General features: G+C 47.8%; 1 protein-coding gene across 5 annotated transcripts; it reads left to right on the top strand.

Moving 5' to 3' along the window:
• Positions 1-34: 34 nt before the first annotated feature.
• Positions 35-16,666, top strand: adam15 (ADAM metallopeptidase domain 15). 5 transcript variants are annotated; one of them, XR_013453569.1, is made up of 24 exons: positions 35-994; positions 3,169-3,260; positions 5,188-5,264; positions 5,350-5,428; positions 5,527-5,603; positions 6,466-6,718; positions 7,001-7,066; positions 7,281-7,352; positions 7,435-7,604; positions 7,683-7,767; positions 8,662-8,810; positions 9,010-9,187; positions 9,271-9,363; positions 9,457-9,652; positions 9,746-9,854; positions 9,986-10,181; positions 10,257-10,334; positions 10,663-10,774; positions 10,974-11,127; positions 11,538-11,588; positions 12,055-12,279; positions 12,508-12,576; positions 14,366-14,514; positions 14,855-16,666. XR_013453569.1 is itself a non-coding variant. In XM_078094263.1 (24 exons), the coding sequence occupies exons 1-24, from the start codon at positions 880-882 to the stop codon at positions 14,928-14,930; spliced, it is 2,805 nt and encodes a 934-aa protein (XP_077950389.1). In that variant the 5' UTR covers positions 35-879; the 3' UTR covers positions 14,931-16,666. The 5 variants fall into 5 exon arrangements, 4 of the variants coding, with proteins under 4 accessions (XP_077950389.1, XP_077950391.1, XP_077950390.1 ...); XM_078094263.1 differs by having other exon boundaries at positions 12,055-12,163; XM_078094265.1 differs by lacking the exon at positions 12,508-12,576 and having other exon boundaries at positions 12,055-12,163.
• Positions 16,667-17,083: the final 417 nt, after the last annotated feature.

Genomic DNA, 17,083 nt, shown 5'->3' on the forward strand with positions numbered 1-17,083 from the left:
TTTTTAACTTTTATTTAACTTTTTATTTAAATGTCTTCTTATCCTTTCTTTTTAACTTGTTTATTCTATATCCCCCTAGCCTATAGCCTTATATTTTATGCCTTATAAATTGTAAGTTTGTAAATTGTAAATGCCATTTTCTTGCACTATGTTACCTGTCTTGTTGTCAAATTGTCTTACTGTCTGATGTCACGCACCAACCGCCAGTCAAAAGTCCTTGTATGTCTGACATATTTCAGCAATAAATGTTCCTGATTCCTGATTAAAACAAGCCGTAATGAAAATGTATCGTCAACAAAAGTAGTTCTAGTTGATAGTCCTTCTATAATTATTTTAATTCTGTTAAGTATAGTATAGGTATAGTATCTTTGTGGTATCTTTTGAACAATCCTAGAATCAATTAGTCAAATGTAGCTGGAATATTTGAATGTTGGCTTTTATTTTGAAGGCGGATGTGCGTCCCTCGCTGTCGCAGGTTAGCTTGACGCAGCTAGATGACGTATTCGTTTGCTCCCGGTATAAACACAGGCGCCCCGAAATACTCCGTTAATCAGCTGCTTTAAAGCCTCTCGGGACGGATAAACCGAGCTAACCGGGGTGGCGACGTTAGCCGGCTCGGTGCGCCTGGTTGTTGCCGGTATTTCCCCCGGTATCGGTCCTTGTTTTCTACCGTTTATGTTAAATTAACGCCGGATTATCGGACACTTTTCCCTACACGCGTCATCTGTCAACCCGCTTGTTTCTGTGGATGTTACCGGAAAAAGAAGCGGAATGGGGTTTCGGCCGAGCCTCTCCCGGTGCTCCGACACGGTGAGGTAACGGGGACGGGATCACACGAGCACCGAGCACCGGAAACCTGTTGCCGGTGACGCGGAGAGGATGACAAACGCCGCCGTGCTGCTGCTGCTGCTCAGCGGCCGTGCGGCGCTCACCGCCGCCTTGTCCCTGAACGCACCGCGGGACCACCGGACTGACGGCACGGACAGACTGACAGGTAACGATGACCGCACACAGGCCGCTGCTGAAGCGGAGCTGCCGGTAACTCACCGACACGGTGCGACGTCATTACAGCGCGTGTGTGTTTGACCTTTGATTGGACGGGTGGCCTGTTGCTAAGTAACAGAACCGTAAGGTGACATCATTAACTACTGGCTACTAACTAGTCGTTTGTCTTTACACAAACCAAACTTTATTTATATTATATTCGCCTCCAAAATCAAAAGTTGAGCCATATTTATATTATTGTGTCAACTTAACAGATCATATTTATTATCATTTATTCTGATATGCTGCAAAAATAATAATACTTTAGTGTTACCAGTTCATGGTCCCCAGTGTTACCAGTTCATGGTCCCCAGTGTTACCAGTTCATGGTCCCTATTGTTACCTGTTCATGGTCCCCAGTGTTACCAGTTCATGGTCCCCAGTGTTACCAGTTCATGGTCCCCAGTGTTTCCAGTTCATGGTCCCCAGTGTTTCCAGTTCATGGTCCCCAGTGTTTCCAGTTCATGGTCCCTATTGTTACCAGTGCATGGTCCCTATTGTTACCTGTTCATTGTCCCCAGTGTTACCAGTTCATGGTCCCTATTGTTACCTGTTCATGGTCCCCAGTGTTACCAGTTCATGGTCCCCAGTGTTACCAGTGCATGGTCCCCAGTGTTACCTGTTCATGGTCCCTATTGTTACCAGTGCATGGTCCCTATTGTTACCTGTTCATGGTCCCCAGTGTTACCAGTGCATGGTCCCTATTGTTACCTGTTCATGGTCCCTATTGTTACCTGTTCATGGTCCCCAGTGTTACCAGTTCATGGTCCCCAGTGTTACCTGTTCATGGTCCCCAGTGTTACCTGTTCATGGTCCCTATTGTTTCCAGTTCATGGTCCCCAGTGTTACCAGTTCATGGTCCCCAGTATTACCAGTTCATGGTCCCCAGTGTTACCTGTTCATGGTCCCCAGTGCTCCCAGTGCATGGTTCCCAGTGTTACCAGTTCATGGTCCCTATTGTTACCTGTTCATGGTCCCCAGTGTTACCAGTTCATGGTCCCCAGTGTTACCAGTTCATGGTCCCCAGTGTTACCAGTTCATGGTCCCCAGTGTTACCAGTGCATGGTCCCTATTGTTACCTGTTCATGGTCCCCAGTGTTACCAGTGCATGGTCCCTATTGTTACCTGTTCATGGTCCCTATTGTTACCTGTTCATGGTCCCCAGTGTTACCAGTGCATAGTCCCTATTGTTACCTGTTCATGGTCCCCAGTGCTCCCAGTGCATGGTACCCAGTGCTCCCAGTTCATGGTCCCCAGTGCTCCAAGTGCATAGTCCCTATTGTTTCCAGTTCATGGTCCCCAGTGTTTCCAGTTCATGGTCCCCAGTGCTCCCAGTGCATAGTCCCCAGTTTTTACCAGTTCGTGGTCCCTGTTTTTATCAGTTCATGGTCCCCAGTGTTACCAGTTCATGGTCCCCAGTATTACCAGTTCATGGTCCCCAGTGTTACCTGTTCATGGTCCCCAGTGCTCCCAGTGCATGGTTCCCAGTGTTACCTGTTCATGGTCCCCAGTGTTACCAGTGCATGGTCCCCAGTGTTACCAGTGCATGGTCCCCAGTGTTACCTGTTCATGGTCCCTATTGTTTCCAGTTCATGGTCCCCAGTGTTTCCAGTTCATGGTCCCCAGTGTTTCCAGTTGATGGTCCCCAGTGCTCCCAGTGCATAGTCCCCCGTTTTTACCAGTTCATGGTCCCTGTTTTTATCAGTTAATGGTCTCCAGTGTTACCAGTTCGTGATCCCAGGTGTTACCAGTTCATGGTCCCTATTGTTACCTGTTCATGGTCCCCAGTGTTACCAGTTCATGGTACCCAGTGCTCCCAGTTCATGGTCCCCAGTGCTCCAAGTGCATAGTCCCCAGTTTTTACCAGTTCATGGTCCCTATTGTTTCCAGTTCATGGTCCCCAGTGTTTCCAGTTCATGGTCCCCAGTGTTTCCAGTTCATGGTCCCCAGTGTTTCCAGTTGATGGTCCCCAGTGCTCCCAGTGCATAGTCCCCCGTTTTTACCAGTTCATGGTCCCTGTTTTTATCAGTTAATGGTCTCCAGTGTTACCAGTTCGTGATCCCAGGTGTTACCAGTTCATGGTCCCCATTGCTCCCAGTTCACCCCGTCCATCTTCGTCCTCAGGTGTGGACGCTCGGCGGCGCCCCCTGCTGGAGAAGACGCGGCCCTTCATCCTGGTGGGTGGAAAGAGGAGGAGCCTCACTGAAGCGCTTCAGGTCAGTGAACCATCGTATCTCTAGCAGGTCAAAGGTCAGAGGTAGTGATGAGAGTTACTCACCACTACCTCCAGTACATTACTGGTGTTCTACTGGTGTTAATGGTTCATTACTGGTGTTCTACTGGTGGAGGAACAGGAAGTCCAGTCCTCAATGCATGAACAACGGCTTCCTGTAGGAGCCCTGACATCTGAGGTAAGGTGGGGGGGGGGGGGGGGTTTAGCACTGACACTTCCTGTGCAGCTGACAGAGGCCCCCCCGTTTCCCCTCCGCCCCCCTCCACTCCACCCTGCCCGGAGGACTAGAACGTGGAGGGCGGATGTGATGTCGACTGAATCCAAGTATCAGACGGATCGTTAGTGGCAACAACTGGTTTTATTTGAATTGATTTATTACAGCATGATGTTCACTGAGTGGATGATGGTCCATGTAGTCAAACAGACCATGAAGCAGGAGACGCTTTGGGGCGGAGCTACGCTCACTGATGAATACATGCTAATCTTCTTACTCACTCACACTGTGTGTGTGTGTGTGTGTGTGTGTGTGTGTGTGTGTGTGTGTGTGTGTGTGTGTGTGTGTGTGTGTGTGTGTGTGTGTGTGTGTGTGTGTGTGTGTGTGTGTGTGTGTGTGTGAGAGTGTGTAGATATTCGGTGGTCTCACAGCTACAGGATCAGTTTCCTGTCAGGCGCACCCAGCTGGACTGATCATGACCCCCCCCCCCCCCTTCCTGGTGCACAATGACTCCACCACGGCACTGAAGGGTGGAGAAACCAACACGCCTAACAGAGGAATTCCGCTCATTTTAAAAAGAGTCTTTATTTACAATGTTGTTAAAATAAATATCAGGAGAAGAAAATGTGACAGTTTATTAACACGGAACATAATCGGCTCCATCAAGAGGGATGAAAAGTATCTGCAGACACATTTAACCCTCTAAGCCACATTTTCTCTGCGGTCTGAATTTTCAAAATAAAAGTCTTTCTTTTCTATGGAAACGGAACCACAATGACTAGAAGTAGAGAAATCTATTAACATTATTATTACAATCACCTGGTGATTCTCTTATGGTCACGTGACTGTTGTGTTCAAGAACTGTCCGAATGAGGAAAATCCAACATTAATGACGTCTTATTCAGTTTTTGGCTTCCACATCGTAGCGTCTCACCCACAGATGTTCGTCCTTTGATCCGTGATGATGAAGAGTGAGAAGACGCGCGCGCTGTGTGTGCTTGTACTCACTTCTATTACCCGGAGCTCCCCTAACTAACTCGACTAGTTCACCAGCACAGACCAGGCGAACACCCGCCTCCTCTAATACCCACCAATCACTGCCCTCCCCTGCCAAGCACGCACGCTGACTGAGGGATGACGCGTCGGGGTCGCTACAATATATTCAATACGTCTGCCGCGTACACACACACACACACACACACACTTCTAATCTTCCTCTCGAGGCGACAGGAGGAAAGGGAGCCGGCGTTGGACAGGAAGTCCCTCTTCAAAGACAGGAAAGGCCACTGATTGGATAATGGATGTACGCGGCCGTCCAGATGGAGGCAGATCCTGGATCAGTGGCCCACACTGTGGGGGCTTGGGCGTGTTCCTCATGGAACAGTAACCATGGTGATATGGCGGTATTCGTGTTATGGTTTGGCTCTTGTCTGGTGTGAACAGGGAGTAAAGTGGAATAGTCATGTAGTGGTTTTTCATAATCAAGGGTTGAGTTTAGTACTTAACTTTAGTTACTGACACTTTCTGTGTGAACGTTTATGTTCTTTAGAGAAGAACTCTTCCGCTGCAAAGGCCTCCATCTTTTTGTGCTGGAGGTCTATATAGCAAAGGATACGGGTTTGATGTAGACCAGGACCTGGTCGCCATGGAGACTGGAGTTCCATGTGTTTGACACGCTCCTCCTGTCTGTCTCCAGGACGGTCACCCCGACAGGCTGCAGTGTGGACTGGAGGTGGGAGGACGTCTCTTCCTGCTGGACCTGGAGAAGAACCAGTAAGTCTCCCATTTACAGGGTGACCTCGAACATACCGCAAGCATAGAGTTACAGGTGTGACGTTCGATGTCTGTGTCTCCTCAGCGACCTGCTTCCCAAACCGCCCAACGTCTTCTACTACCTGCCCGACGGCACCGGGGTGTCTGTGAGAGCCGACCCTGTGGTGAGTCAGTGAACGCACCGCCAGAGAGACGTCCCTGTGGCGAGTCAGTGAACGCACCCCCAGAGAGACGTCCCATGTCTGTGTGTGTTTGTGTGCAGACTCACTGTTATTACCATGGCAACATCCGAGGATTCCCTCACTCCAGAGTGGCTCTGAGCACCTGCTCCGGACTCCGGTCAGTCCCCCCGACCCCCCCGAGTACTAATACACACACCTAGTACATCCACGTGGTACTTACTTATCGTCATTACCATCCCATAATATTCTGATACTATGAAAACATTCAATGCTCCATTACTGGACAAACAAACCAAGCAGCTGAGAGAAAAGCTGTGACCCGGACAGAGTCTCTGTTTTCACTGATCTCAGCACAAAAGGAACGTGACTGATGACATCATCGGGTTAAACCGATCCGCAGCAGAGCCAGTGACCTTTGACCCCTGCCAGCTGGTCCGGGGTTCTGGGTCCCTGAACACAGAGAGCGCTGTGCCGCAGATTACCAACATTCTCTTTGTTGTCATCTATATATATATATATATATATATATATATATATATATATATATATATATATATATATACATATATATATACACTAACATATAACATATGATAGAACAATAGATTAATACACATCGTTGTATCATTGCATCATGAAGTAATAACTATTTTACTTGACATAAACATAATTTACTTTATACAATTTATTCATTAACATTATTCACAGTATTAATATTATTAATAGTACAATAACAAAGTGTATATGATTGAATATTTCTATTATTGACATAATTACATCTATTAATAAAAGGTAAATCATTTTATCTCAACATTATATCAGTGTATATTCAAGCATTATATATTATTAACATAATGTATAATATATAAATACATAAACCGTACAACAGTGTTGTAAAGTACCACCTGTCTCTCCGGATGACATCATAGCGTCTCCAGGGTTACGTCATCTCGTTCTTCTGATGACATCATCAGTTGGATGCTGAGGATCACATAGACCTGCTGTCCTTCCTCCCGCAGCGGCCTCATTGCCTTCAACTCCACCCTGAGCTTTGAGCTGCAGCCTCAGGAGGACCTCCACCTCCACCAGCAGTGGGGAGGCGAGGGGGGGGGCGGCAGCGGAGGGAGCGGAGGAGGAGGAGGAGGAGGAGACGAAGAAGGTGGGGTTCACCTGCTGTTCTCCACCAGCCCTCGGGAGGGCGACGCTACTGGGGGCTGCGGGGTCTCGCACACTGCCGTGCCCCCCCTCCACAGCTCCACTCACACACACCGGGTGAGACATGGATCATGAAAACCACAACTCCCAGAGCGCACCTCACCAAGACCCATCACAGAGCAAGTGCTAGAAAACTGTCCGAAGCTGGATCAGCTTCTTCTCCATGGCAACGGCCACTGAAGCTCATGGGTGTTGTAGTTTATAGAGACAATTCAACGTGACGGTCAGAACCAGAAGGTTTGTCCAGGGGATGATGATGTCATCACTAGTCCCTGCAGTAGTACGACTAGCAGTATTTATGTGAGGTATTCAATGTGTACTTTCTGTTCCTGTCTGCAGAGGAAGAGAGACATCCTGTCTGAGACCAAGTACATCGAGCTGGTACTGGTGGCCGATCACCAGGAGGTCAGTGTTGATCCGTATCGTTATTATAAGCTTGTGTGTATGTGCCGTCTACGTGTCACAGACCTGCATCACCAATAGCCCAGGTACAAGCCCACTGCAACCATCCAAAGCAGAAACGCTAGCTGGACTGAGCTAGCATTCACGCTATCAACGAGCTTGCAACCCCACGTCTGCTCTCTGGTATGAATAATATAACCATCGTCCGTTTCCTCAGTACCTGAACTACCAGAAGAACAATAAAACCCTCATCTACCGCATGCTGGACGTCGCCAATCAGGTGGACTGGGTGAGAGCCGTGACCTCTGACCTCCCAGATCACACATTTTCTACATGTGCAGCAGAAGTAAGACTGCGTTCTCTCCCGTCAGTTCTACCGGCCTCTGAGCGTACGCGTGGCGCTCACGGGTCTGGAGATCTGGAGCGACCGCGACAAGATCCAGGTGGAGAAGAGTCCCACCGACACCCTGAACAACTTCCTGGAGTGGAGGACCAGGGAGCTGCTGCCGCGGCTACGCCACGACAACGCCCAGCTGGTCATGTGAGCAGCGCCCCACCAAAATAAGAGCTTGGGGGGCCGGGGTTCCGGTGGGTTGACGGTTGGGCTTTGGTTCCACAGGGGGGAGTCCTTCGATGGCACCACGGTGGGGATGGCCTCGCAGGCCTCCATGTGCTCCAGGGACCGGTCCGGAGGAGTCAACGTGGTGAGGCTCTGTGGCCACGGCAGCCGCCACCAAACGATCCGAGTACCTGTCTGTCTGAACACCTGTCTGTCTGAACACCTGTCTGTTAAACACCTGTCTGTTTAAACACCTGTCTGTCTGTCTATCTGTTTAAACACCTGTCTGTCTGAACGTCTGTCTGTTCAAACACCTGTCTGTCTGTTTAAACACCTGTCTGTTTAAACATCTGTCTGTCTGTTTAAACACCTGTCTGTCTGAACGTCTGTCTGTTCAAACACCTGTCTGTCTGTTTAAACACCTGTCTGTTTAAACATCTGTCTGTCTGTTTAAACACCTGTCTGTCTGAACGTCTGTCTGTTTAAACACCTGTCTGTCTGTTTAAACAGCTGTCTGTCTGAACGTCTCTGTCTGTCTGTTTAAACACCTGTCTGTCTGAACGTCTGTCTGTTCAAACACCTGTCTGTCTGTTTAAACATCTGTCTGTCTGTTTAAACACCTGTCTGTCTGTTTAAACACCTGTCTGTCTGTTTAAACACCTGTCTGTCTGTTTAAACACCTGTCTGTCTGTTTAAACACCTGTCTGTCTGTTTAAACACCTGTCTGTCTGTTTAAACATCTGTCTGTCTGTTTAAACACCTGTCTGTCTGTCTGTTTAAACACCTGTCTGTCTGTCTGTTTAAACACCTGTCTGTCTGTCTGTTTAAACACCTGTCTGTCTGTCTGTTTAAACACCTGTCTGTCTGTCTGTTTAAACACCTGTCTGTCTGTCTGTTTAAACACCTGTCTGTCTGTCTGTTTAAACACCTGTCTGTCTGTCTGTTTAAACACCTGTCTGTCTGTCTGTTTAAACACCTGTCTGTCTGTCTGTTTAAACACCTGTCTGTCTGTCTGTTTAAACACCTGTCTGTCTCTCAGGACCACCTGGTCAGCGTGCTCGGCGTGGCCGCCACTGTCGCTCACGAGCTCGGTCATAACTTGGGGATGAGTCACGACACCGCCGAGCGCCGCTGTTCCTGTCAGAATGAACAGCGGCTCGGAGGATGCATCATGGAGCCGTCAACCGGGTCAGTACCAGAACATTTAACCCGGGTTAACCCGGGTCAGTACCAGAACATTTAACCCGGGTTAACCCGGGTCAGTACCAGAACATTTAACCCGGGTTAACCCGGGTCAGTACCAGAATATTTAATCCGGGTCAGTACCAAGATCTAACCCAAGAGCAACTAATTAAATTCATTGAATAAAGATGACTCTGACCTCTAGGTTCATGCCGGGTCAACAGTTCAGCAGCTGCAGCGCTGCAGACCTGTCCGTCAGCCTTCTGCACGGGGGCGGGATGTGTCTCTTCAACGTCCCTCAGCCGGACCGCCTGCTGGGAGGACCTCGATGTGGGAACCTGTACGTGGAGACGGGGGAGCAGTGTGACTGTGGGCTGCTGGAGGTAGGTCTGTCTGTCTCTATACCCGTCTGTCTGTCTGTCTGCACCCTCCTTCTTGGTGTTGATGCTGTGCTGTGATTGGTTAGGAGTGTGAGGACCCCTGCTGCAACGCCTCCACCTGTCAACTTGTTTCTGGAGCTCAGTGTTCATCTGACGGAATCTGTTGCCAAGACTGCAAGGTCCGACACGCACGCACACACGCACACACACACACACACACGCACACACACACACACACGTTGGCTTGTGTCTAAGCTCCTCCCCCTCCTCAGCTAAGAGCAGCTGGTTCGGTGTGTCGCGACCCGCTTGGAGAGTGTGACCTCCCAGAGTTCTGCACCGGCTCGTCTCCTTACTGCCCCCCAAACGTCTTCCTGCAGAACGGGGAGCCCTGCGAAGACGACGCCTCATACTGCTACGAGGGGGTCTGTGCCAGCATGCTCACCCAGTGCAGGATGCTGTGGGGGCCCAGTAAGACCACGTCATACTGGGCTAAGACCAGTCCCTGCTGACCTAGGCCAGTTCACATGGAGCTAAGACCAGTCTCTGTCTGTCTGTCCTCAGACGCCACCACTGCTCCACCCGTCTGTTTCTCATCAGTCAACAAACAAGGAAACAAATATGGAAACTGTGGTCAGCTGAGCAACGGCTCCTACCTACCCTGTGGAAACTCGTAAGTACACAGTACAAAGTACATATAGTACACAAAGTGCACAGAGACAGTATTGGTGTCCTCATGCCGTCCCACGCTGTGGTGCTTCTGAGTGGAAGCCCCGCCCTGACATCACTTCCTGTCTGTCGCAGTGACACGCACTGCGGCCGTATCCAATGTCGGGGTGGGAGGGAGCGCCCCCTGCTGGGCACCAACGCAGAGATCCTCACCACCACCGTGCGCTTCAACCACAGCGACCTGGTCTGCAGGGGAACCTTCTTCCACCTGGGGGACGACGTGTCGGACCCCGCCACCGTGGCCCAGGGCACCGCCTGCGGCCCCGGCAAGGTGAGGACCGCTCCGCCCACGCAGGCCCGGAGGAACCGTCTCTTTATCTTTAACAGGGCTGCTGTGTGCTTTCAGGCGTGTCTGAACCAGAAGTGTCAGGACGTGTCCGTGTTCCAGGTGGAGGAATGTCGCAGCAAGTGCAACGGTCACGGGGTGAGTGGAGGACAAGTCTATGACAGAAGAACCACTGCCCCCCTCAGTAAACATGAGCCACACACACAGGGGAGGCTTCAGGGCGGGGCTCCACCTGCTGATTGACAGGTCTCCACCACGGCGTTATCTCAGTTGTCTTTAGATTCGCGCTGATCTCCGTCTTCTTTTACTTACTGCTCAACAACAAGATGGTGACCCGCTGAAACCGTCTAACAGAACGGATCCGAGAGATGAAAGCAGAACCAATGAGCAGATGATGCATTGTGTGTGTGTGTGTGTGTGTGTGTGTCTGTGTGTGTGTGTGCGTGTGTGTCTGTGTGCGTTCCAGGTGTGTAACAGCAACAAGAACTGCCACTGTGAGGCGGGTCGGGCTCCACCTGACTGCAGGTACTCGGGTCACGGGGGCAGCGTGGACAGTGGACCGGCCCGAGCTGCTGGAGGTACGTCAGCCGCCCCGCACTCCTCCTTCTCCTCCTCCTTCTCACTCTTCCTTCTCCTTCTCTTCCTCACTGCTTCTACTCCTCCTCCTGCTTCTCCTCCTCCTCCGCCTCCTGCTTCTCCTCCTCACTGCTTCTCCTCTCACTTGGTGGAGCCTCCTCCTCCTCCTCCCCCTCACTCCTTCTCCTCCCTCTCCTCCAGGGTCTGACCCGGTACGAGCGGCGCTGCTCGTCATCTTCCTCTTCGTCCTGCCCTCACTGCTCCTCTTCCTCGTGCTGCGCTGCCCTCGGTTCCGTCAGAAGTTCTTGTGTGTGTGTGTGGGAGGTCCGACGCACAAAGGCCGCCAACACAACCGGTAATGTGTGTGTGTGTGTGTGTGTGTGTGTGTGTGTGTGTGTGTGTGTGTGTGTGTGTGTGTGTGTGTGTGTGTGTGTGTGTGTGTGTGTGTGTGTGTGTGTGTGTGTGTTACGTTCACACCGAACGCGACTCTAAAGCCTAGTTTATGTTATGTTTATGCTCTTGGAGGTAAATAAAGCAACCAGCGACTTCCACACACAGAGACGTGACTCTCCAGGTCGATTTAGGGGTCACGCGTCAAACACACGTGACCCCTAAATCAACTCGACACGAGAAACGCGCCGCTCAGTCGCGTCATCGCGTCGCAGTGACTTTGTATGTGAGGGCGACGGTGTGAACGGACATGTTATAATCTCATAATACATTAAACTCACAAGAGCCTGCTGTGTTTTCTTACCCATAATGCAGTGTGACTCACTGTGAGATGATTCTGGAGTTAGACCCGCTCCACCTCTCCAGGTACTGCGGGTCCTTGTGGTCCTTGTGGTCCTTGTGGTCCTTCTCCTCTACTATGTAGTTTGACCCCTTAGAGTTCTAGAAGTGAAGCTTTAAAAGTACAATATTTCATTGGTAGCAGCAAAGGATCATGGGAGTTAATGTCCTCGTCCTTCGGTGTTGACGGTAGAATCTTCATGTCACGCATCGGATGTCCTGTAGGAGCTGCAGGACGAGCTAACAATAACAATGCTAACGTAAGCTAACGTAAGCTCACATGATCCATAAAGCTCCTTCTGATTCAGGTCCTCGTGGTCTTCGATCCACCTCGGACCTTAAAGGTGTGATTTAACTTGAGTAGATGTTCGCTAACGTGACTTAATGTGAGGAAACCGTAGTTAACCGGCAGCGACTGGACGGGAGGACGTTGGATCCAGTGAGAGGTGAGGCGTCACAGAGGAGGAATCCCACCGTGTGTTTGTGACTCCAGGACGCCGGTGGTGGAGCGAGTGGACCGACGGAACGGAGAGCAGGTCCGACCTCTCCGTTACCACCTGAACCCGCCCGCCGACACACCGCTGACCCCGCCCACCAAAGAGGTAAGAACGCCCCATTCCGGGTCTTGAGTAGGAAGCAGTTTGAAGAGCGATGGTGTTTCTACCTGGATGAGTCTTCAGAGGAGGACGGGACACCTGAGACGCATCAGAGAGCACAGGTGTGTTTGTTTACCTGTTTGACACATGGTCACCTGGTCAAATGATCACATGTCACCTGGTAACCAATCACCCGTTCACACGAATGATGCGCTAAAATGTGCACCTGAGGTTTACCTGCAGCGTGCAGAGGGATTGTGGGAAATGGTGTCTCTCCATCACAAGCTGCTCTGTGTTATTGTGATAGAGAAGTGGAACATCAGCTGTCACTCTGCTTCCTCTCCTATCAGGGCCGTGACAGACCCGCGCCTCCCGCTAAGCCACTCCCCCCCGACCCCGCCTTAAACCCCCCGCCGCAGGTAACCTCCCCGTGAGGCAACGCCTGTGTTTGTGTGTCAGAACCGACCCGCTTCAATCAACGTCTTTGTCTCGTACTGTAGTTCTGGTCCAGTAGAGTAGATCAATAATCAATAATCTGATGCTGACCTGCTTCTCTGCTCGTCAATCAGAGGGCAGCCCCCCACCAAGCCGCTACCGTAGTAAGTACTGATAACTAGTGCAGAGTACTGATAACTAGTACTGATAACTAGTGCATAGTACTGATAACTAGTACTGATAACTAGTGCAGAGTACTGATAACTAGTACTGATAACTAGTGCAGAGTACTGACAACTAGTACTGATAACTAGTGCAGAGTACTGACAACTAGTACTGATAACTAGTGCATAGTACTGATAACTAGTACTGATAACTAGTGCAGAGTACTGATAACTAGTACTGATAACTAGTACAGTATTAGCAGCTAATCACTTCAACTTTCCGTTACATTACAGGTCATTTAACTGACTCTTTTATCCAAGCGTGTCCCTCGCGTGTCCCTCGCGTGTCTTTTCACGCCTCCTTGCGTGCGTCGACCCGTTTTTGTAGACCAGCGTCTAAAGCTTTGCAGCGTCCTGCAGCAGCAGGCTGTGATTGGTCTCTGACTACGTCCTTTACGGAGTCTCACGTCTCCGTTTTCACAGCACAATACGGCCGTTATTAAAAGGAAGAACGTTGACGAGAGAACGGATCAGACTGAAGAGCTTTTAAATATGAGCGCTTGTACAAGCCGTCATTGGCGGACTATGAGGACGCCGGATGGCCTCTGATTCATGGAGGGAGATCTCCACCAACGAGGGGGACAAAGTCGTGGAGGAAAATACGGGACAAATGTGTCCGTGATGAAGAGCAGCAGTGTGGATGCACGGGGCAATAAAGTCTATGATCAATAAATAAAGCAACCAGCGACTTCCACACACAAAGACGTGACTCTCCAGGTCGTCTTCAACAGAACACGTGACTCCACCTGTTGTTCTGGAGGTGAATCGCTCTGCAACACACGCACGACTTTACAACCAGGAAGTGAAACCAGCGCGTAAAGACGCAGAAACACGCGGCGGCCTTCAGTTTCTTTACAGATTCACATTATTGTTATTATCAGCTAATCAATCATGATGTTTTATCACTGATTGAACTACCTACAGTTTGTAAAGTTATTAAAATGAGCTCTAACATTTACGTGATGAACACACGTATAATGTATAATCACAATACATTGTATTTATCACACCCCAGGGGGTCTGCAGGTCCCCTCTGAGCCTCTAGGGGGAGCTGAATGTTCCCACTCACACTATCGACAGTGAACCCAACAAACAGTATTTCATATCTACTATACATATTCATATCTATAACTATGTCCCCTAAATGCGGGGGAGTCGATCAGCTCCGGCCAACAAGTCCCTCCCCCCTAACCCACTCACACCTGCACAGGTACAGCCGGGTTACTAGCCACTAAGTGTTAGCACGTAGCATGCATGTACCTAGCACAGGAAGTGATGTAAAAGTTGATCCCGATTCAGAACTGACGATTTATATTGGTTCCATCGGCATCAGGTGCGATGTGATTGGTTGTTCTGGGCTATGACATCACAATACTTGACAGAAGTGGGGCGTTCAGGAACTAGAGAGAGCGTGGGGCTCTTCACGGATCGGATTTTCACCACAACGGTTTTATTCAGTAATTAATTACACTCCCTTTGTCTGCATCAGTGAATCACTTCCTGTAAAGCTTTTTAAAACTTCTAATTTGAAACCTTTATTTCTCGTCAGGTTGCTGTTCCACTCAAACCCGTGGTGCCAGTGAAGCCCCGCCTCCTGCCGCCGGCGTCCAGCACCCACATCTCCCCCCACCCCAACTGCGCCGCCGCCGCCAAACCGCCGCATCACAGAGCCGTCGCCCTGGCAACTGCTCGCAACAGGTACGACCATCCCACCAACCAGAGACTGAGACCCTCACGGGGACAACGACTCTTTACATTCTGACTATTTATATTCTGCCTTTAATTACATTAATATTTTGACTTTGTTGATATTCTGACATTATTTTGAATTACATTCAGGATTTATTTGTATTTATATCATTACTTTATTGTCAGAATAATTAGTTTCATCCACATGCTGAGGATTTGTTGTTATTTCTATATAACATAACAAATATTCTGTTTTTCTTGCATTCACCCAGGATTTGTATAGGATCATTTTGATGTAACTTGTGAGAAGATATGAATGAAAACATAAGCTGTTGTCTCCTCTCTGCAGACAAGCTCCTCCTCCTCCTCCTCTTCACCCCCATCAACCATCAAACCCTCACAGAGTGGAAACGTCTCCTCTCTGAGGAGCCTGGAGAACCACATGAAGGAGATGATGAGAGGGACCCAGACTTCCTGCTTTCCTTCAGGATCAACTGTAGATAAACGTGCCTTGCTCGACAGCACCTCCGCTCATTGTGTTCTGGGGAAGTGAACAACCAACCTCTGACCAGCAGCAATTTTAGGTGTCTTTGTGGACCTCTCGGACCCTTTACCGGGTCCTCAACAAGACCTGCAGGAACCTCTGTAGAACTCTACCGGACCTTCAACAGGACCTACCGGACCCTCTGTAGGACTCTACTGGACCTTCAACAGGACCTACCGGACCCTCTGTAGGACTCTACTGGACCTTCAACTTCTCTAAACATCTATGGTCTATTTAGCAGAACAGTTAAATAGACCATGTAGAAAGGACCACGTTGACTTCATGAGAAGCAGATGTTAATTAACATCTGCTTCTCATGAAGTCGACGTGTATTAAACAGGATTGAAATCCCGGATCAGAACCAATCAGAACAGACTTGAGCCCTGACGGTTCAAAGGTTCCGACTGTTCAGGGACCCGAGAGTCAGAGAATAAAGCAGAACTATTTTGAGGAATATTTAACTTTTAGGGAAAGTATGACCATGTGTTTAAAACATTATGAATTTATTTTTGTAATAAATATGCCGACTATATTTAAAGAAAATGATGACTTTCATCAAGATATCAAAACCCTTTTATTGTCAAATTGGATTCATCTCGTCACCACTTGAATGTGAAATATTTAAAGAACATTCTGTTACATCATATATACAATATTATATACAATATTTTTTACTTTAGATTTTTCAACTGGTCTTTCTAAATGGATTTGAACTCTGACTCTCTGGTGAGGGTTTATTCTTTAATTCTTGGTTCGGTTTCAGGAACACTTTTTTTATTTTTATTGAGATTTCTTTGAGACAAAGAACAATGTTTGTGAAGTTATGCCAAAGAAAATATATAAAGATCATTTTCATTTCCCTTTTTGCAGAGATCAACAAACAGCTGAACAAAACGAGGTGGTTTAAATGGACAAGAACTAAATAAAAAGTTCTGAATGAAAGTCGGCAACGTGAGCAAACCAGTAACTCCAACCAGCTGCTTGGTTGGTTGCTCTCTGGTTTGATGCAGATCAGAAGCATATTTAAAGAAGTCAAAGTAGAGTTTTAACAATTTCCTTGAAAAAAATAGTTTAGAGTTGTGACAACGAGACCATTTGCCTTTAGAAGTATTCTATACTGCAGTAAAAGTACTGCTGATACACTGTGGAACTACTCCACCATGAGATAATGTGTAAGTAGCTGAAGTGCGAAGACGTTTATCATCCATACATCTGGATATACAAGGAAGTACAATATCTGACATGTGGTGGAGAAGTATAAATATTCTAGTACACTCAAGTACACCACTAAGTTAGTGTAAATGTACTTAGTTGACAGTAAATAGCTTTAAAGCATCTAAGGTCAGTTTTTCACTGCAGAAAACGGAAGAAAACTGAAAGAACAGGAAACGTATGTAGAGGAAGACCCGCCCACAGGAAGTGATGTCACTACGCTTCTTCCTGGGGAGAAAAATGAATGTTCACCCAACAATCCTTAAAGAGTTAAATAGCAAACATGTCTGATCATTCATACCTATTAGTTGGGTTAATTGATTGATTGATGGGTAATCGATAGATCGGTCAACACGTTTACTGCTCGTGGAAACGTGTTTAATAATAAAATGGTTTCTACATCGACTCGCTGTTTGTTTATTGACAGGTTGAGTTCAAGTATCACAGTACCCTTAAAGTAACACTTGTACATATATATATATATATATATATATATATATATATAAATATACATATACACATATATATGTATATGTATATATATATGTATATATGTATATGTATATGTATATATATGTATATGTATATGTATATATATGTATATGTATGTATATGTATATGTATGTGTATATGTATATGTATATATATGTATATGTATATATATGTATATGTATGTGTATATGTATGTATATATATGTCCGTATATATATATATATGTATGTATATATGTATGTGTATATGTATGTATATGTATGTGTGTGTATGTATGTATGTATATGTATATATGTGTTTATGTATATATATATATATATACACATCAAA

Source organism: Gasterosteus aculeatus, chromosome 20, assembly GCF_964276395.1.
Source record: "Gasterosteus aculeatus chromosome 20, fGasAcu3.hap1.1, whole genome shotgun sequence".
NCBI lineage: Eukaryota > Metazoa > Chordata > Actinopteri > Perciformes > Gasterosteidae > Gasterosteus > Gasterosteus aculeatus.

Bases quoted from the DNA above. Each gene is read 5' to 3' on its own strand.
- adam15 (XM_078094263.1), top strand. From the start codon at position 880: ATGACAAACGCCGCCGTGCTGCTGCTGCTGCTCAGCGGCCGTGCGGCG. The intron at 995-3,168 runs GTAACGATGACC...CTTCGTCCTCAG, and splicing joins CGGCACGGACAGACTGACAG to GTGTGGACGCTCGGCGGCGC. The intron at 9,653-9,745 runs GTAAGACCACGT...GTCTGTCCTCAG, and splicing joins CAGGATGCTGTGGGGGCCCA to ACGCCACCACTGCTCCACCC.